The following is a 21,723-nucleotide window of genomic DNA, read 5'->3' as shown; positions in this document are numbered from 1 at the left end:
TAGGTTTTCTGAGGAAACTGGAATGAAGCTTAAGGAATGTAAATGGAATTAGTCCTCACTTACGCACTTCCTGTCCTGCCGTTGTAGCAACAGTCCAAGATATTTGCATATTGTCCATTCTGTTTCCTGCATCATTTGATCACCTCTACCTATTGGGAACAGTTTTTGTTTAGTATTGTGGGTGCTATTTGTTAAAAAAAATATGTTTACCTGAATATTCTTTTTTGACAAAGCCATTTCTACCACTTCCGGTTAGAGACTCACGTTAGGCCTTTTAATCATACAAATGATACAAATACAGCAAATTGTGAATACAGGCATCGCATATGCCCACTTCCTAGAGAGTAATTGGATACAGCAGGACTTGTTTATAAACAAACATTTATAGGATCAGACTATTGATTGAGGGATTAAGACGCTTATGATAAATCATCTAACACTTTTTTAAATTGAATGACATAATCATAAAAACTGAGCCCCATTTTCTTTAACTGGGGATTAGGAGATCGGTGGTGCCTTCCTGCTTTCTGTAATTAGCAGAATTTGAATTTGAATAGAAGCCCACTTGAATAATTTGCACATATGACTCTGTTCACAGAATATAGCTTTTCAAAGCAGAACGTTCTGGGCTTTTTTAAAACAGCCAAATTTATTCTGCCTTTCTACTAAGCAATTAATGCTTTTCTCGGGATACTTCACTAGATTTTATTAAATCCGACATATATTAAATCACCTTAGTGAATTCAATAGGACTATTCTTTCTTAATTGTTGTCACCTTTAAATAAATAAAAAAAAACACCTCTGCGCTTAACTAGGGTTGTGGGAATTCAACACGGAGTCTGGCATCTGACGTAGGAGTGAGAATAAAAGAGTGTATTTGTATTTGGTATCACGAAAGGATATTACATAAAATGCTGTGAGGATTTATTAAAAAAAAAACCTTTAACACTTTATTTTTCACTGGGAGGGGGGGTAACATTGAATTTCAATACACTAAGCTGTCTGGAAAATTACTGCAAGCTTCTTCATTTGGAGCAGGTGTTCTGTTATTCTGTCTGATACTATTGCAATGAGAAACAACCTTCTTGCAGGCGTCCTTGCAGGCAGATGGTGGCAACGATTTAAATAAGTGGGGAGATATTTATTTATGAACTTCCTATGACTGACTGTTTCAAACACTAGATGATGCTTCTTTGACAAAGCCAAAATAATTAATGCTTTTCTTGAATAACAACCCATTCACATTGCTGTTAGTGCTGAAACAGAATCCTCTTTTAAGAAGAAAAAATAATATTACCACCTTTATCCCCATCTCCACGTGCTTGGGAGTAAACCTCGTTGAATTCAGTAGGGCTTACTTCTGAGTCAGCAGTGTGCTGCAAAATCCTGGGTGGAAAACGCAAACAAATCTGAAGCAATCTCAATTTATTTTGTCGGCAGACGGGTGCAAGCTCAGGAAATGTCTGCTGCCCTTTGCACTCCATTACTGCATTATTTACTGTTAATTAAAGCAAATTAATTAATAGCCTGTCCTTTGACAAAAGACACCAGGGCAGTTTACAGCAGTACAAAAAAATACAATACGAATTAATTAAAACAGTCAAAGTTAAAAAACAACAACAACATCTTGCCTCTTTTAGATAACACCTGAGTGGCTGACCTGGGCAGATAGCCGGTCCCCCCTCCTACCCAGAACATAATTGCCAAAGCCTGCCTCTAGACCTGAGGTCTTGGTAAAAGTTAGGCTCTCGACCCAGGGGTGGGGAGCTCATTGGACTACAACGCCCATTATCCCTGACCACAGACCATGCTGGCTGAAGTCTTTGGGAGCTGGGGTCTATCAACATCTGGAAGCTACAGGTTTCCCCCCCCCACACTTCTCTAAGCAGTGGGGTTCTGGGGGTGAAATTTGCCAGAGGCAGGTGTGGTCTGAAAACTTAAGTAACAAGGCAGACGATAAAGTGGGCTGGAAGCATGTACATAGTTGAAAGCAGGTAGAGGTCTAAATCCAAAACAGCAATCAAAGCTAGGTAGCAGGTCCTTAGGGAGAGTCCTCACACAAGGAGCAAGTTGCTCATGCAGACTGAGGAGTGATATCTGATTCAAGGGGTTGCTGGGTGGTGACTGGCCCTTGGGTCAGGTATGCTCAGGTATTGCAAGCCTAGGTAGCACACTCAGAGCACTGTGCTCAATGTGCTGGGCTTGCAGCGGAAAGATAGAATTGTAGAGTTGGAAGGGGCTAGGGTGTGTGTGTGTGTGTGTGTGTGTGTGTGTGATCCTGCAATGCAGGAATCTTTTGCTCAACATGGGTCTCGAACCCATGACCCTGAGATTAAGAGTCTCACGCTCTTTACCGACTGAGCCATCCCAGCTGCCATGTTCAGGAGGGAAGGTACAAGAACCTGACTTCTAAGAGCCCCAGTTTGAGACATCCCTGACACCGAGCGTTTTCAACTTCCTGTAGTTGAGCCCACAGTTTAAATTGGGGAGGGGGCCGCCCATGCCATTCCTGCTTTTAAAGGGAGAGATTTTGGATGGACAAGGCCATCAAAATGAGGCAGCCATCCAAGGTGGCAGATGCAGTGGGGAGTCTGGGCAAGATGAGTCATTGTGCCAGGTGGCAGTGCCCTGTGCTAGCCTGCTGTCCATGGAGGAGGCTGCCCTGTCTCCAATGCTGAAGTAAGATTCAACTGGTCCATTTGGAGGCTGGTCCATTTGGGCAAGAGCTGAGCCCTGCCAAGTGAAATGGTAAGCAGTTAAAAAAAAAAAAAAAAGCTTTCCTTGGAAACATGGGAGCCTTTGCACAGCCATCTGTACCCACAAAATCCTCCTTGGAACTTGGAATCCTGATTGTGCATAGTTCTCGGTCACACAGAAGTGTCCATCCATACCCTTGAAGGGATGAAGGCTTCATCAATACAGGCAGTCACTCGGGTTGGGTGATATATTGATATCTTATCCCAGTGTTTTTCAACCACTGTTCCGCGGCACACTAGTGTGCCGCGAGATGTTGCCTGGTGTGCCGTGGGAAAAATTGAAAAATTACTTTATATATAGTCAATATAGGCACAGAGTTAATTTTTTAAACATTTTTTAACATTTTCTAATGGTGGTGTGCCTCGTGATTTTTTTCATGAAACAAGTGTGCCTTTGCCCAAAAAAGGTTGAAAAACACTGTCTTATCCAAAAACCAGTCCATATTATGATAACGGTTTCATAATTTTTGACCTGGCAATACATCATGAATCATGTTGCATGTGTGTGTGCTATGCAAAAATCATAATGTGGGGCAATCTGTGAAGCCAGCCCTATGCCTCTACATAGCTCCTTCCTTTTTTCAGACATATATTAGTATATTGCAATGTTTAGCTGGTGATATCCTTCTCCTCCTCCTTTGGCGATCACTTGTAGCCGAGTAAGATTGTCTTCCATGAACATGGTCTTAGCGGTTAGGCCAGTTCTGGATCCACACATCCTTCCACAGTGGGGACATAGGTTTCCAGGCGGGAGTTGATCACAGTGATGGTTTGCCAAGTGTGCCTTCCTCTTAGCGCGTTTCTCCCTTTCGTCCTGAGTTTGAGCATCTTTAAAACCCACGGCACCTTTGGTAAAGGCTGTTCTCCAGTTGGGAGCGCTCACATGCCAGTGTTTCCTAGTTGTCAGTGTTTACACTAACTTTTTTAGGATTTGCCTTGAGAGAGTCTTTGAACCTCTTTTGTTGACTACGCTTACCATTTTAAAGTTCGGAATAGAGTAGTTGCTTTGGAAGACGATTATCAGGCATCCGCACAACATGACCAGTTCAGCGAAGTTGATGTTAGAAGCTGGTGATATATTATGAAGTTGAAAATCAGATATTGCCCGGCCTTACTGTTCACTTTTGCATAGTTCCATCCTTATTTCAGACATTGTGATATATTGTGATACGTTGTGATGTTTAGCTGGTATCGTTATATCGCAATGTTGAAAACCAGTTATCACCCTGCCTTAGCAGTCATACTCTTTGCTTGAAAACCAGGGTGTTTTTTTTTGGTGCATTCCCATACCCATTGATGAATTCTGTACAAGAGCATGAACACTCAAATGGAGTTAGAATGTGTTGGGTGGCTGTTCTGATACACTGACCCTCAGGAGGGCTTATAGGGATGTTTGGGTGCAGGGATACCAAAGGAGAATGCCAACAACATGAGAATGGCCCGTTCTAGTGCTTTATCCCAAGAAGGTGTAGACTTACGGCAAAGCACCCCACCAGTTCTCCTAGCCTTTGCAGAAGCAGGATAGACCCTGCAGCAAGGAGACGGCTTGTCTGCACCCAAGCAGATGTACAGATGTTCTCTATGCACAAAGCAGCATATGTCATTTTGTCTAGGACTTCCCATCACATCACCTGCCCAGAAGAGGACATAGGTGGCCAATACCCAGTCCTTACACATAGCTCCCTTTTCTGGGCTCACAGCCCAGCACACCAAGCCCCACAGATAACGGTAACATCAAACCATGCCAATTAGCGTGTTATCACAGCAAATGAGTGCAAACATACGCGAAGCATTCCCCCAGCAATCCAACAATGGCCTTACTCCCCCTCTGCCCAAAAATTTATGTTTTTCATAGCTTCCCACTTGAACCTTCTGTTTTTTTTAAACACACACACACACACACACACACACACACACACACACACGTTTTGGGAAGCATAGATACTGTGTGGTAAAAAATAGAATAACCCTCTCTGCTGAACAGTCAGCCTATTAAATGTATGACTCATTCCATCTCATTTTAAAAAGGAAAGGAAAGAAGGAGGGGCAACACTCCTTATCTAACTTGACATTTCTTATATGCGAAAGAGTAGAAATTCTCCTAGTGTGACAAGGTAAATGTAGAGCCAAGTGAACATGTTCTAATTTAATAAGCCTGGGTCATAGGAATTAATGTTATCCTGATCTGCCAGAGCAATTTGAGGGATTCAGTAAAACGCACAGTCTTCCAGTTTTTGTCATCTTCAGAGCCTTGGCAAAAGGCCCAAATGTTTTTCTTTCTAATGGTGTGCCGCCTTTTGCTTTTCTAATAATAACATAAAAGGCCGAACAAGACTGACACCTTTCTCACTGTCTCTCTGCTTACAAATTCTGCAGCTTTGGAAGAAAATCAATTTTCCATTAATTGCCAGTTTCAAAGGGCTAATCTAATTTTTTTTAAAAAAAGCAAAAAGGGGATGTATCCAATATTGGCCATACTCAGAGTAGACCTACTGAAATTAATGGACATAAATTGGTCATGTTCATCAATTTCAATGGGCTTACTTTGAGTATGATTGGGTACAACCCAATGTATTGTGGCACTGCACCCCAATCTCCAAGTGGTATGAGATTTCCTGGAGCTTTCCCAGGGTTTGAATTCTCTTTGGAATGAGGTACAGAGGAGACTGTGGTGTCTTTCATGATATATGGCTTATTTGCACATATATACAACCTGATCCTACAATGGAGGGGTTCACAGCACCCAAACCCCAAGAGGGTCTTGCTCTCCCATAGCCACAGCCTTAGATTACAGCAGAAATCAAGTATGGCTCTGACCCCATGCCTTCCCAGCCTGCTGTCTCGCTTCCAGCTTCTAGCACACAACTCCAACTCTCCACTCTGACCTTTGTCTTTCTAATTAGCACTCAGTGGAGAGGGGCCCACCCATTTTCTATCTGGCACAGATCCAATTCCTTTGTTACCTTAATGACCCATGACCACACCAGGAAGCTAGCAGACTCTCCAAGTGTCCTGTTTTCCAGGGACAGTCCCGGATTTATAGAAGCCATTCTGATAAACCCTGAATGTCCCGCTATCCCTCTATTTCCATCGGAAAAGCATTGGAGGGTGTGGTTATGCAACCCCCAATGCCTTTAGAAGACATCTGAAGGCAGCCCTGTATTGGGAAGGTTTTGTTTTGTTTTGTTTTGTTTTTAAGTCTAACGTTTTACTATGTTTTTATATACAGTATGTTGGAAGCTGTCCTGAGTGGCTGGGGCAACCCAGTCAGATGGAGGATTATTATTATTATTGAATAGGACATCCTTATTTTCATTGGATAAATGTTGGAGGGTATGAGCTAGCCTAGCTTTTCCAGGAATTTGAGTCCTCCTTTAGATTTTAACACTTGCTGGATCAGGTCTTAGAAGGATCTTGGCAAACAGCCTATATTCCACCCTAAACTCAGGAGAATATACAGTCGTACCTTGGTTTTCGAACAGCTTAGTTCTTGAATGTTTTGGGTCAAGAACACCACAAAACAAGAAGTGAGTGTTCTGGTTTGTGAACTATATTTGGAAACTGAACATCCGACGGGGCTTCCACGGCTTCCGATTGGCTGCAGGAGCTTCCTGCAGCCTATCAGAAGCCGTGTTTTGGTTTTGGAAGTCGAAAGGACTTACGGAACGGATTCCGTTCAACTTCGAAGGTACGACTGTATTGCTTTGCTATTCCTACAAAAAGTAAAGATAGTTGTGTTGGGCAAATCGAAAGCCATATTAGGGCAATCAAAATGTTGTAAGCTTTTGCCGTTCCTGGCCATCCCTAGCCATTTCCACAATGGTCGAGGGTTTATTGGCATCCGAAGTAGCAGGAAAGGAAGCTTGAATGCCCCAAAGTGACCCATTTCTCCCCTAATCCACCAAAATACAAAATGCATTCTTGAATATAAGTACCGGTACTGTGTATGTTCAGAGTTTACCACTTTGTCCAGCCCCCTCCCCGCCCACCACCACCACCAAAATTATCTACTTATTTTGGAAAAGCAGGGGGAATAGCTAGTATTTAGCATGTGGAAATGACACAACCTGTAGATATATGAACCCAGGAACAAAACCACAGCTGTTAGTTCTAAATTTAAACCTACAAGGTCCTGCTCTCTCACCCAAGCAGCAGAGCAAAACGGCAAAACTGTTTGTGGGAGTTGCTGAGATAAATAATTTGTAACAGCACTGGAAAACAAGAAGCAAGAAGTTATTTTGTTCCAGTGATGTTTCTTCAGTTTTTCACAGTACGTATTGCTTGTTCTTCCAGAGGAGATAGGTAAAATTGGTTGTAAATTCCACTGTTGTGTGTGCTGTAGCATTTGCTAAATATATGACTCATTCAGGTTTTGGGTAGCGATGTTAAATAACATTGTCTGTCTGTGTGAAATTTCTAAAGGCACTTGAGGATTAAGTTATGGAAGCTAATTTATAAAGCAATATATTCATCCATGCATTTATTTATTTTTTTTGCAACAAATGTAGCCTTAAAGAATACAAGCTATTAAAGGGATTTTAACATCATCCCCCAGGAATGTTTCTAACAAGACAGTACCCAAGTGTGCCATCTAGAGGAGCTAATGCACATTTAGAAGAAAAGGAAAACGAGGAACTGGCTGTTTAAAATGCTAATACATAGACTGGCAGTTCTTAGCTTATCATTAGGAGGTAGGTTTGTGCTGCTTGTGTCATATTGGGTATCTCTTTCAGACAAATAATAGCCTGTCCTTTGAGCATTTCGGGTGTTTACTTAGTGGCATCAAACACATTCCAATGTGAGCAAAATGCTAGTGCGCTGCTGTTGCAATTGTTTATTCTCTGTACAGTGGTACCTTGGTTCTCAAACGCCTTGGTACTCAAACAACTTGGAACCCAAACACTGCAAACACAGAAGTAAGTGATCTGGTTTGCGAACTTTTTTCGGAAGCCGAATGTGCTCCGTTTTGAGTGTTACACTTTCCTATTTTTGTTTTGTTTTTGTGACTGTGTGGAACCCAGTTCAGCTTCTGACTGATTGTGTGGCTGCAGTATATTGTTTACTGCTTTCATTTTATGGATCAGTGGTCTCATTAGATAGTAAAATTGATGTTAAACTGCTGTTTTAGGGGTTTTTTAAAGTCTGGAATGGATTAATCCATTTTGCATTACTTTCTATGGGAAAGCGTGCCTTGGTTTTGGAACGGACTTCCAGAACGGATTAAGTTTGAGAACCAAGGTACCACTGTATTTTAAAAGTTCTCTCTTGTCTTTATTTCATTTGTCATCACCACACCTCAACAAGGATATTACAGAGCTGGAAAAAATATTCAGAAAAGGGCAACCTAGAGGACCAGTGGCTGCTATGAGGACAGGTGACAACATCCATAGCTTTAGGAGAGTAAAGCAGGGATATGATGATAAAGGTGTATAAAATTATTTTTGTTGTGGGGAAAGGGTCACTCCGGGGGGGGGGAATCATGGGCATCTGGTTGGCCACTGCTGCAGCTTTGTTTTGTCTGGATGTCACACCTGCATGTCCTACCCTATAATAATAATAATAATAATAATAATAATAATAATAATAATAATAATAATAATAATAATAATATATTTATTATTTATACCCCACCCATCTGGCTGGGTTTCCCCAGCCACTCTGGGCAGCTCCCAACAGAATAAAAAAACGATAACATATCAAACATTCAGATAAGGACCTGCTGGATCAAACCAAAGGTTCAGCATTCTGTTTCTACAGTGGCAGCAACAACAAGAAGAAAAACCCTGTTGAAATCTCACAGGAAAGACACAAGCACAGCAGCACAATTTTAATTTTTTTTCAAAAAAAGGAGATGTTGTTTACAGATCTGTCTGTGTTAGATGTCAGCTCCTTTCACTCCGGAAAAGCGTTTCACTTTTGTGTCCTAGCAGAGTATTACCATGGAGATAATGAGTTGTTTCTTACGTTTGCCCCTTTTATCAACTGTGAATGAATGTCCAGGTCAGTCTAGCTCTGCCAAAGGAGGGAGAATATATTTCTAGATAAGCTTATTTGACAATGTCAGGAATGCTGTAATAAAGACTGGCTGTGGGAAGAATAAAAGTGTATTAAGCTTAGCCGTCAAATGGATCTTGGGGGTTATTTCAGGTAGTGTTAACTCCCTTTTCTGCAGAATGAGATGCCTCATGACAGCTGTGGCTAGAGGCAGCCTCCCTGTCACATGACCAAAGTTGTGTACAGATTTCCATTTACTCTGACTCCATTGCTTTCCTACCACTGGCTCTTGAATCTATTTACATAGTGTCACGCAACGATGCAGAACTATCCTGTAGTTTCTAAAGAAATGTTGCTGTTGGATGTCCGTCCGTCCGTCTCCCCGAACCAGCTTCAGTATGCCAGGAAAACTTAAGCCACACTCACTTTGTGGTTCAGCTAAGGTGTGCAAATTGGAGACAGCCATTGCGCATGCGCCGATTACAGCATGTGCAGAGATGACAGCTTCATAGTAGGAGCTGGAGGATGCTTGCCAGGGCAGGGAAACCAAATAGGAAATGCGCATTGGCAGGGGATGGGGTGGGGAGACATCCCGGCCTCCTCTCCGGTGGGGACAACAGCACACAGATGCAACTTGAAATGCAGCAGGAGGGGAAACCAACTTGCTGTACTTTAAGCCGCTAATGTCTATATAGCCCAAAAGTTGCAGAGTTTGGTATGTTGACTCACTTCCTCCAGACTTGCCTTTGTCCCAACTCACTTATGGTCAACGGAATATGCAACCGCACGAGCTGATCGAAAGCGGTCCTATATTGTGTGACTTCATCAAGAGAATTTCCCATGCCCATTAGAGGAAGGAGGAGTAGAAAAGAGCAAGAAAACAGCATTCAACTTCCATAAGATATGTTTGGCAGCCCCTACACTTCAGCAGTCCTAAGCCGCACCTTTCTTTTGCCCTGGTCGTAAGCAGGTGAAGTGAAAGTAAATCCCATTGATCTGGTTTCCGCAGTCTTTGCAACAGTGAGAAATGGATTGACATGTTCAGTGAGTGTCAGTAAGCTGTAAATACAGGATCTAGTGGTGGGATTGTACCAGTATCACAGTGGGATTGTGATTATTGTCCGGAGGGCGGGGGGGATGTCTTAAGACACAGAGCCAAAAAATGATTCATAGAATTGCAGCATTGGAACGGATCCTGAAAGTCATCTAGTCCAACCCCCCGCAATGCAAGTATATTGCAAAGAGCTGTTTCTTAAGGCAGGCGTTGCAAGACACTTTTGTTGCGTATCACAGAGGTAGCCAACACGGTGCTCTCCGAAGATGGCTGGACTCGGATTGGCCCTGATCAGTGGTCGTGCTTGGCTGGAGCTGTTGGGGGAAGGAGGCTAATAACATCTAGAGGGCACCGTGTTGTGTATTGAATAGCTAGTATAAACATAGCAAGTGGTGATCGATGACCAGCTGGTTTTGCTCACCTCCACTGTGTGGCGACTGATGCTTATTGGGACTAGAGGGGCAGAAGGCAGGGAGACCAGCAGGAGGCGGAGCCAGAACCAATGACAAGCAGAGCCAATGACAGGTGGAGGCTGGCTAAGGACCAGTTGAGGTTGGTCCATTAGGGTGAAGGGGGAGCACTGCCCCACCAATTTCAGCCTGCTCCTAGCCCAGCCTTCACCAAACCGCCTCTTTTCTTACAAGAAGTTGGGGGTGGGGTGGCTCTGCCTGTCATAGGTTCTGGCTCCACCTACTGTTGTGTTGTTCCTCCCTCCCATCTATCCTATCAATGGGCATCCCTCACCTGTGGGCCCTAATGGACCAACCTGCCCTGCCTCTCCTCTCCCCCTTGTGCTTCTTCGTTCTTCGGCCTCTGTGGAACCGTGAGCCTCACTGTCTGCTCTCCTTGACAGGCAAACTCCGAACCGCCCAAGCAGAGGAGGGAGGACTCGAAAAGCCGGAGTGCTTTGCTACACGAGATCCAGAGAGGGACTCGGCTGAGAAGAGTGTCGCAGACCAATGACCGAAGTGCACCGCAGATTGAAAGTGAGTCTTCAGCTTCCAGAACTTCTCCAAAGCAACGGTCACAGGGCTGTTTTTTTCCGCAGGCTGAAAGTCCCCATGGGCTTTTTGTTTTGCTTGGTTACCAAACTCTGGAAAAGCACCACATAGATAAGCCTCTTCTACTTATGAGCTGAAAACTGCTTATATTGGCCACATTTCCTGATTTTTGGCCTGTCCAGTTCCACACCCTGCCCTGCAAGGACCAAGCCTCCCATTATAAGCCTCCTGCCCTTTGGTTTGTATTAATGTACAACTTCTTTGAATACATAGCAAGGGGGTGGACAGCCGATATTTTTTTTCCCCGACCAGCCCAGGAGAGGAAACGTATTGTGGATTCTTTCTTAGACTCCCTAACCCCAGTTTGAAAAGTTAATGTTGTTGCTGGAGAGGGGTGCTGTAAATGCAGACTTGACACTGCTCACCCTTTACTTTTTTCTTATTAGATTCCCACCCAGCCCCTGGTCTTTCCTTTAACAGCAATTGTGAAAAAATTTCAGTTGTTCATTGGCCCATGTCACAAGGAAAGTGGAATTGTGAATACTTACCATTTTCTCCGTAAAAAGGCAGGATTCACATATTCCAGCAAATTTAATTTCTACCTGATCTAGGTAGGAAACAATGTGACGGTTTTGATATGGGAATTTGGGTTGTCTTTGGCAACTAGAACTACTGTGTGGCAAGCAACGTATGGAGGTTCTGCATGTTCCAGTGGGAATTGCCTGAAATCTGAGGGTATAGGACTTGTGGGTTGCTGTTTAATATATAAGATTTTCTCTGATAACTATAAGATACCCATAGGGATTTCATGTGACCCTGGGTCATTCCAGATAATATATTTAAAAGGCAATACATGCGTGGTTAATTTATTGAATGGGATGCAGACAGCTTCCCTTGGTATTATTTGCTGTAAGGATTTTATCTTCTCGCACTTAGAAGAGTCATAATTTGTGACTGGAAAAACATGCTCCATAAGGCGGACAGCCGTGGATACAAAACTGATGGAAGTTACCCCTGAGGAAACCAAACAATATTGCTCTTCTAGCGCGGACTGGGGTGGAATCTACACACATATAAAAACCGTTCTGAAAATGCTTTTTTTAAAAAGCGTTTTAAAAAATACGTTGAATTTTCCATAAGGCCCACCATCGCCATCATTCCGACATGACTTCCAATCCCATTGTGTTTCCTAAATTACATTACAACTGTGCATTTAATATCTCTCATAGGTTGTTCAGTCATGTTAATTTTGTAAAGTTCTCTTTTTTTCATGCAGAAGTTAATCCAGGCCTGCCAAAGAATGTGGATTATTACAGTGTTCTTTTAGATACCCTCTGTAAATATTCCACTCTTTATTAAATATTTGTTTTTTGTTTTTTTAAATATATTTATTAAGTTTTCAAATCATCAACAAAATACATACAACAAACAAATACAACTATTACAAACAAACTACAAAAAACTCACTCTTTATTAAATATTTGATCTGTATGGTCTTGGAATCTTGCTGTCAATCTTGCTGTCAAGATGGATAGATTAGCAAGAAGGTCGCTGCCTTTATTCACACACCAGAGGGCGCTGTGTTTCAGTACGTGGAGAATTGTGTATGTGGCTGTTCCATCAAGTTGCTTTCTTATTCATTATACATTGCAAGGAAAGACACCGAGGACAAAAATAAAAGGGCCAGTAACTCGGAAAGCTTGATAAAATAACCCATATTTAATTTTTATTTTATTATTTTGTCACAGACTCTAGGAGGAGGGCCAGCAGAGATGGAGGAAGCTCAGGAACCAGCAGGAGTGACATTCCTCAGGCATTGGGGAACCTCTTTGCAGAGGGTTTTCCTGTTCTGAGACCAGTAGGCCAAAGGGATCTGACAGGTAAAAAAACATTGTTCTATTTAAATACACTGTCCTCTTGCAGCAACTAGAGCCTGGGTAAACAGAACACAATGTTTTTTTCTTATGATATGTTTGAAAGAGACGCTAATTTATTCTTCAGAAACAACAAACTACCGGTATCTATCTATCTATCTATCTATCTATCTATCTATCTATCTATCTATCTATATGTTTCAGTAAAACATTGTAGGGCAAGCCTCTTTGACTCTCCCTTTACACTCAGTTTCCCTAGCAACAATTTTATTTTGGCCCATGATAGGAAAACCATCAAAATATTATATTATTTTTATATATTTAAAAGCCACCGTTAACTACTCTTCAGCCATGGCTCGCAAGAGCAGTTTTCAGAATGGCCCATAAAAACAAATGCAACAAAAAAAGTATATGGGAAAAACTGGATAGCTCAGTTGGTTAGTACATGGATGGTGCTGATAACACCAAGGTTGCAGGTTCAATCCCCACAAGGGGATTCCTGCATTGTGGGAGTTGAACTTAGATGATCCTCAGGGTCCCTTCCAACTCTACGATTCCATTCTATTCTATTATGTTGTGGGGAAAATCTGGCATAAAAAGCAGAAACGAAACACAGAACGAAAGGAGTAGGGCAAGTTGGGAACCTGAGGTACTTGCCTTATAATATCAAGTCAAACTATTGGCCATCTAGCTCTCTCTTGCTTTACTGACAGGAAGCAGCTCTCTGGGGTTTCAGGCAGGAGTCTCTCCCAGCCCTCCCTGGAGATGTCGGGGTTGTATGGAAAGCAGAACCTCTGCCCCTGAGCGTTGTCCTTTCATATTCAGGCCCTTCGGCTGGAGCTGACAATAACACCAAGATGCCACCAGGAGAACCTCTCTTGGAAGGACATTTCAAAGATGGAGTGCCACCACAGAATAAGCCCCATCTCTGGTCATCAGCCATCGCACATCAGACGAGGGAGAGAGGGAGAAGGCAGCAAACACGGAACAAGGCCTCTGAGGCAGGGCAGGTTCCCCTGGTCCCAAGCCATTGAGTGAAAACTGGTCCTTTGACTTGTGCTAGTCCATTGACTAGCAGTTAAATGTAGCATTTTCTGGTGCTGAGATGTTCCATATGCCCAGTTAACAACCCCAATGCTGCCTCTTGCGTTCACTGCAGTTCCGTCTTCAGAAGGCAGCCACACCAACAACAACACACTGCAGCAGTCTAAAAAGCAACGTGACAAGTACCACTGAGAACCATGGCCAGGTTTATCTCTATACATATGCTCTCATTCTGATGGGAGAAATCTAATTAAAGCAACCAGTTTATTGGGGAAATGTGCATCGGACATGGCAGGCTTAATAAGCTGGGTGGAAAGGGCAAAAAACACCCAGATCTGTCCGTACCACAAATGCAGCATCTGCCTCAGGGCTTCTGCCTCGCCTCAGTGCAGCATAACTGAGATGTACAGGAATGATGGCTCATCCCTGTTGAGTAGGAGGCTGTGAATTTCTGTCGTTCGGATCGGAGCAAAATGTGTCTGGGTTTCAGCCACCTCTGCTCTGCCTCCTGGGAAACGGCCGAGTCACTGTTGATACTGCAGCGTCTGACAGCTAATCTGTAGGATTGGAATGACAGGCAGGCAATGGGGATTTGTGGCAAAGGGAAAAGAGATTTGTGAAGAGGCTGAGCAGGACAAGTTCTTATCTCTTTTTTTGGTCGTCCCTCAAAGTGATGGCCCGCGCCATTTTTACCTTGGTTTATTTGCTGTTTCCTAAAACTTTTATTTGGTTTCCTCAGGTGGTCGGGTGGGTCAGCCAAGTGCTGTAAGGACATCTCCTCCTGCAAAGGGTCCAGACCCACCGAACAATAATGGGAAGGCCAGCGGCAACCTTCAAACTGCATCTGACAGCCCCAAACCAGCAAGTACACCGGAAGCATCCAAGGCCCAGCAAGCGATTCCGGCTCGTCCCAACATCCCCGCTCCTCCTCCTCCTCCTCCGCTGCCGCTATCGCCTTCCTCCAGCAAACCTTCGCTTACCTTTCCCCCTCCTCCCTCTCTTCCCCCTCCTCTGCTTGAAAATCCCGAGAACCTCCCCTCCCCAAGCACTGCTGTTCCTTCTCCCCGCAAAACCCCAGCATCCCCTTCACACATGCCGCCGCCACCGCCACCGCCTCCCACTCCCCCTCCCTTGCCTTTAGGGCCCCCTACTTCACTCCCAGGCAAAACCAGCGAGTGCCCCAGCCCATCGGCCTCCCAGCCTGACCTAAGGCTCAGTTCCCCTTCCGTGCCGCCTCCGCCACCCCCAGTGCCTTCTATGTCCACCTTTTCCTCACACAGGACGTCTCTGCCGCTGCCCCCTTCGCCAACCTCTAACAGTGCCTCGAGCGGCAGTGGCGAAGCCCCGCCTCCGCTGCCCCCCAAGTCGCCGTTTGTGCAGTCCCAGATGCAGAAGCCCAGCATTCAGTCGCTGCCTCTTCCGCCAGCCCCTCCAAGCACACAGCAAGCGGCTGTGACCAACAAGAGGAGACAAGGCAGAGGCGGAGGTAGGAATGGCACACTTTAGCTGGTCCATTTTGATGTACCATAGTCCAAAATGCAGGGGTAGGCCAGGGCTGTGGCCTGCAGCTTCCAGCATCCCCAAACATTGGCTACACGGGCTGGTGCTGGAGGGAGGTGTAGTCTTTGCCGCGACCGTGTATCACTGCGAACCTGGAAGTGGCAAAAACTGCCGTAAAGGAATGCAAAAACGGAAACCCCACAAGCCTTTGCAAGTGCAATCCCACAAGCTCTTGCACCAACCGTTGCAGCCTGTGGAGAGTTTGAGCAAAGAGGTTTGGAGGGAGTGATTTTGGTGTTTTCAGGTTTTTTTTGATGGCGTTCCCAATATATGCAATTTCATTTAAACGTGCGGTGCCTTGGAACCTAACCGCTGCACGTAAATGTGAGGAGTTGCTAAAGCACGCCAGACCTGAGCACAGCCAGCCATGCCTTTCTTTTGTATATGCTTTGATTTGTAGAGGAGAGCAAAATCTAAACTAAGCGTGGGGCTAGCAGTGCGGAAGCCATCTTTGTACGCAACTGCAGAATTAATGGGCGTATGTAGAAATCGGAGGAAGCGAAAGCATACGTTTGAAATGGTCTTCCTTTATATTTCAAGCACACTGGTTCTCCCAAAGAATCTTGGGAACTGTAGTTTACCCCCACAAAGAGAGCTACAAATTACACTAGCTTTAAGAAGCTAGTGATATCAGGATTCTTGGAGGGGGAAGAGTTGTTTGCTTTAAATATATGGTGTGTATGTAGCCTTACTGAAATCTAGTGAACAGGCAGGTTTCCGGACAAGTAAATAGCAGCAACAAATGAATGGGACGCATTGAAAGAGGGATAATCATGGGGCCGTTCGGACTCTGTTTAACTGCACATTCAGAACACTTGCCATTGTACAGCTCTACTGGGAATGCACTGCTTTAGGACAAATTGAATGTTCACCTGTTCTTTCAATAACAACAATAAATACCCTTTTAAAATGTGTTGGGGAGGGGGTGGGGCTTACTGGGTTGTTGTTTTTTTAATATTTTTATTACGTATTTTGTGTTTTTATATTGTGGTTTTATGTTGTCACCACCCTGAGACCTCAGGGTATAGGTTGGTATACAAATTTAATAAATAATAATGAATAAGATCATCCTTGTCCATAAAAAGCAAGCACACTGGAAAGTGGGTAAGATTAGAAATTTATTTCACAATGAAAGTCCTGTTGTGCTCAGGTCCTGCTTTCCATGGGTGGGTGGCTGACCACTGTAAAAACACGTCATTGGACTAGATATGTTCTCGTGATGTTAGAATCGGCAGCATTGCATTTCCCCTGTGTAGATATTGCAAAGAGGGGCTACTGTTGTTGTTTTACGTAGGTTGCATGCTAACTTTGTTGTTTAGTCGTGCCCGACTCTTTGTGACCCCGTGGACCAGAGCACGCCAGGCACTCCTGTCTTCCACTGCCTCCCGCAGTTTGGTTGATAGCTTCAAGAACACTGTCCAACCACCTCGTCCTCCTTCGTCCCCTTCTCCTTGTGCCCTCAATCTTTCCCAACATCAGGGTCTTTCTAACTAGCCTGTAGTTTAAAGTGGTCTCGTGCCAATAGGGCTGGAACATAGGGGTTTTCTGAATATTTAGACCTGCTCTTTGCCTATAGCCTACTTCTCGCAGGGATGGTGTACAGGTTATTTTAGCTAGCCTGAGCTCCTTGGGAGGAGGATAAAATGTAAGTTTAGTTAAAAAAAAAAAAAGTATGTATGTCTGATGCAATGTTTGCTTATCTTCTCTGAGCCTTTTTCTAATGTGTATTTTCTCTTAGGAAAGCTGATGCCACCCCCAGTACCTCCTGCAAGGTCTCCGACAACTGAACTCTCAAGCAAATGCCAATATGCCCAAGTATCCCCCTGGCTGCCTAGCCCAGACCTCTGCTCGGCAATTAAGAATGGGGCAGTCCACATAATGGGTAACGTTGATAAATTTACGTCTCTGCCCTGCCCAAAGATAACAATGGCAAGCTTAAAAAGCATGCAGGAACTTGTCTTCTCACAAAACGATGGGGATATTTACCCATGAAGGCTTGTTCAGATAAGGTGTTTACTAATTTACTAAGGAATGGCAAGAGAAGAACCTAAACAATGATATTATAGAAAAAAGCAAATATGCATCAGTAAATTTTAAGTATGTAGCATTGAGCTTCATAAAGTTACAAATGTAATTTTATGTTGTTGTTTTGAGTGGAATTGGGTGGAAACTTTTTTAGAAATAGAGGGAGAATAATATCAATAATGTTTATCAGCTGTCTAAAAAATGAAAGCTGTTTACATGCACCCTCTCTAACTCTTTGTAGGGTGAAACAGTTTTATTATAAGTATCTTTACCGATGTTGTAAAAATTCTGCCATACGATAAGTTTGCCAAATCACTTAATGGCTGAGCATGAACATTCTGGCTCTTGTTTTATTAAAAAAGAATTTCAAACACCACAAGTAACACATAACACTCCCCACCCCAAAAAGCATGCAAACAAAACATGCAAACCATTTTCAGGTTCAACATGCTCCCAAAGGAACTAATTCAATTTCCTGGGGTTCTTTTGTAAAACAAACTAGTTCATGTCACATACAGTTCACAGGTGAATTCAAGTTCATCCAAATCATCATAGAATTGTAGGGTTGGAAGGAACCCCTAGGGTCATCTAGTCCAACCCCCTGCAATGCAGGAATCCCAGCTAATTTTTTTCAGCATTCAGAATATTATAAGCTCTTTGCTTGAAGTATAAAATACACTTGAGAAGACTAAGGAAACATCAAAACATGCACATAGTGGGATGTGAATGGTTTTTATCTTTCTCAACGATTGTGATCTTTAAGGTTAATGGCCCAAAGAGTTTGAAGACTTAAATGTGTGTGTGTGTGTGTGTGTGTGTGTAAAGTAATGGAGTTGAAGATTAAATAGAAATCATTCCAAGTTCTACCCCAAAATGAACCTAATTCACACTCGGTTCAGTTGGCAATGATGGGAACTTCTTTGGGTGTAGTTCAGAGATTTTTGAACTGGTGCAGTAAACTTTGTTGCCTCAGACAACTTTATTCCAAGAACTATCTTAGACCATTCCTGTATCGTTTTTCTACAGTTCCTTGAATTTGTTGTAACTCAAAGGGGTGTTTTCCATTTAATTCTCCAGATGACTTTGAATCTAAATTTACTTTCCATTCCGTGGAAGAATTCCCTCCTCCTGATGAGTTTAAGCCATGCCAGAAAATTTATCCTAGCCAGGAAGCTAGAGGTAAGTGAGAAAGTTCCTTTACGGTCTGATCACTTCAGGAGAGTTAAATTACTCTAATCCACTTGCTTAAAGACTAGAAACGGTTGTGTGATTATGACTCCTTAGAAATTTTCAAGAAACAGTGGCCTGGTCAGAAATAGAGGAGATGCTCACTAGACAGAAGTCTGCTTGGTCAGATCATGTAAAAATAATCTGCAAGAGTTTTGCAGCTAGCATTAAAGGACATGTTTCTATATGCTAGAAAGCCATTGGCTTGGGTCACCTGGCTTGAATCCTCACTGCAGAATCTCCTTTAGCATTCTGAACTTGACTGTTAAATGAGTCCACCTATGAAACTCATGATTCTGTTACCAGAACAAGCCACAAGACTCGGACACCTGCCTGGTTGGATTTGAAGGCACTGAAAGCTAAAGTGGCTTCTTGCATGTCAGAAACATGCCTGAAATCTACAGACTTGGTTGTTCGGCCATGGCTTTTTGTCATTTTGGTTTTCTAGCTAGCCTCCTTTCAATTTTTACAGATAGCACCAACAACCCTCCATTAAGGACACAAGTCAGATGAGAGATCTCAGTAGCAGGAGCATCGCTGAAAGGATCAACAGAGCATTGTGCAACGCAGGACCCTGTTTCGATGACCGCACAGTACATGCAGGCAGAACTGGTGCTACATCCAAGATCATACGTGGTAAACGGTGGGATTGACTGGACTAGGACGCAGTTGGAAACCTACTGTTGTGTAATTCCGTTTCAATTGCTTTAAACCTGGGCTGAGATTTGTTTTTAATTTTGTGGAATACTCAGTATATATACACATATAAAACGTGAAATAGTAGCCCACCTGTGTGGGGGCATACTTTATTTTAGCATGAGTGTTCACCCTGTTCAAAATTGCAAATGAGTTTGCATAGATGACAATGGTTGAAATTCCTGCCTGTACTATCTGCTGGATATAATTTATTCGCCCAAGTAAATCATGCTTTCAAACTAGGTTTGCTATATTTAAATGTATGCAAGTTCCCACCCACCCTCTCTTAGGAATTCTGTGCACTGTAACTTTTTTTATATATATAAATCCCCTTCTTTGCCCCTCTGTAGTTACACTGAATGGCTTTCCAGTTAATGCAGTGGTGTGGATTGCCAGTGGAACGCAGTATGTGTGCATATATGTATATTTAAGTGCATAGGTGATCGGCACTAACCTTCCTTAGCACAGCAGAGGATGGTACTAGGTGTTCACTAGAACATGCACAAACTCCAGCTGATTAGCAAGCATGGAATACCTTCTCCTAAATATTGCCATGTTGCTGCCTTCCACACGTCACCAACATCCCTCCTAGATGCTCTGTCCCATCCATCCCTTTGATTAGGAAGTGGAAGAAAACCTGACGGCTGACTATTGAAATGAGGCAAAGGATAATGGAATGCATATTGACTAATGAGCATCTAGGCTACATCACTACACAACTGTGCCTCCTGGCTGCCCTGGCCTAGCATATTTATGATGTTAACATCCCCAGCAAATCTGAAGGACCAAACTAGATGGTTATATGGCTCTAATAGTTTCTGAACAATTTTGCTCCAGATGAAGAGCATCGACAGGAAGCTGGAGGAAATGAAGCAGGGGAAACATTTTGAATAAGGGAAAATAGGGTTTGATACCTCCTCTGCCGCTCCTGCTTTTAAACTGGCAGTGTCCTCGGCTTGCTTTGCATTAAAAAAAAGGGGGGGGAGAGAAGATGCCAGTATCTTACGCTAGGTACCATATAGCAAAAATATGTAAGAGTAGCAGGTCTTCTTTTTTACATGTGTGTGTGCTCTGTGATATTCAGCTTGGCTCCTGAGAGTAGGCTACTAGCACCTCTGATTTTAGCAACAAACTAATCTGTATCCTAAAGTTCTACTTAAATGTTGTTTCAGAGGTGGGAAAGAGCAACGTAATACCTGTTCTTTCATCTAGCTTCGACACACAAGTTCCTAGTGCGCTTATGATGCAGCAGCAACCAGAAAACGGAGGATCAGTCTGCATTAGGGAACAGAGATGAGCAGGTTGTAGGGGCTTAATGAATCTTGATTTTGAAATAAGGGAGCAAGCATCCCTATTGGTCTCCTTGACTGCTGAACTCTGCCCATTTTGTCTCTAGCAGGGAGAAAGAAATGCAAAATGGGAGTCCGTATGCACCTACAAAAATAGCAGCAAAGTCTTTCTGTGAACTGGATATTTAAAAACAAAGAAGTGTTCTCAATAGTATGAAAAATACCATGTGATTTCATTTTAAAATGCCATGTGAAATGTAACTTCATCTTTTTTTCTTCTTCTTCTCTTGGAGCCTGTTAAGTCAGTAAATGGTTGAAAAGTGCTTTCGTTTAGATCTGCATATATTAAATTATCATGAAACACATGTTTTGCTTACTAATATTTTACAATGGATGCTGAGATCTATTACAGATTCGGTATAAAACACCAGAGTTAAAACTAAGCTTGAACTGGTAATCAAGAGACAGTGTCTAATTCAGTAGAAATTTTTATCCTTAGGATTTATTCTTCACTGGAAGAAAAAACCAGGAGGAAAGTGTACAGAAGTATTTAGCCACTCAAGAGATTACTCTGTGCAGAAACCATTTTATTAGTTTTGTCAATCAGCATTGTCTAATACACGAATCCCAGATGATCGCAACCCCATACATATGTAAACAAAGATTTACAGATTCTGACTCAATTGGATGCTGTTAATGCCAACATATCTTGGGTGAGGCAGCAGGGCCTTATTCCCTCCAACATACCCCAAGCCTTTGGTTAGTGTGTAACGCAGGAGTGGAGAACATATGGCACTCCAACTCCCATTGTCCCGAGCAAGCATGGCCAATGTGCAGGGATGATGGGAGTTGTAGTTCAGCAACAGCTGGTGGGCCAAAGGTTCCCTGCATCTGCTATAGAGGAAACTACAGAAACCATATGCACTTTTATTGCCTTCTAGCCTGACTAAGATTCACCAAGCCCTATAATTTCCAACTGCCTTTTGATGCCACGTCTGTGGATTGAAATAAGCAGTAACGTATCAACTTGCTTTATAATTTAGGCATTTGATTTAGAAACTCCATGTGCACATGCACTTCTGACATAGTATTTGAGCAATGAGGGATTTACATAGGCTCCACAAAGATGCAACAGAGCAACCAAGGAGGAGGAAAATAGGTTGAGTCTCAAGCTTGTTTCTGAAAGGAAGCACAAAAGAGGA

At 43.1% G+C, this 21,723-nt stretch overlaps 1 protein-coding gene and 1 non-coding gene across 2 annotated transcripts in view; one reads left to right on the top strand and one right to left on the bottom strand.

The window, feature by feature from the left end:
• Window positions 1–19,545, top strand: part of WIPF3 (WAS/WASL interacting protein family member 3) — a gene marked incomplete at its 5' end in the record, with an annotated part of 35,841 nt that extends 16,296 nt beyond the window's left edge. Inside the window, 6 exons of the mRNA XM_033165931.1 lie at window positions 10,659–10,791; window positions 12,555–12,686; window positions 14,464–15,210; window positions 17,023–17,166; window positions 18,387–18,488; window positions 19,009–19,545. Of these exons, the coding sequence (XP_033021822.1) occupies window positions 10,659–10,791; window positions 12,555–12,686; window positions 14,464–15,210; window positions 17,023–17,166; window positions 18,387–18,488; window positions 19,009–19,049 (1,299 nt within the window). The remainder of the gene's footprint in view (window positions 1–10,658; window positions 10,792–12,554; window positions 12,687–14,463; window positions 15,211–17,022; window positions 17,167–18,386; window positions 18,489–19,008) is intronic.
• Window positions 2,299–2,373, bottom strand: TRNAK-CUU. Its single transcript has one exon. It is a non-coding gene; the product is annotated as a tRNA-Lys (tRNA).
• Window positions 19,546–21,723: the final 2,178 nt, after the last annotated feature.

This window comes from Lacerta agilis, chromosome 12 (genome assembly GCF_009819535.1).
Source record: "Lacerta agilis isolate rLacAgi1 chromosome 12, rLacAgi1.pri, whole genome shotgun sequence".
NCBI classification, from domain to species: domain Eukaryota; kingdom Metazoa; phylum Chordata; class Lepidosauria; order Squamata; family Lacertidae; genus Lacerta; species Lacerta agilis.
The sequence above is the reverse complement of the archived record's forward strand: the minus strand, read 5'-3'. Positions and strand labels throughout refer to the sequence as shown.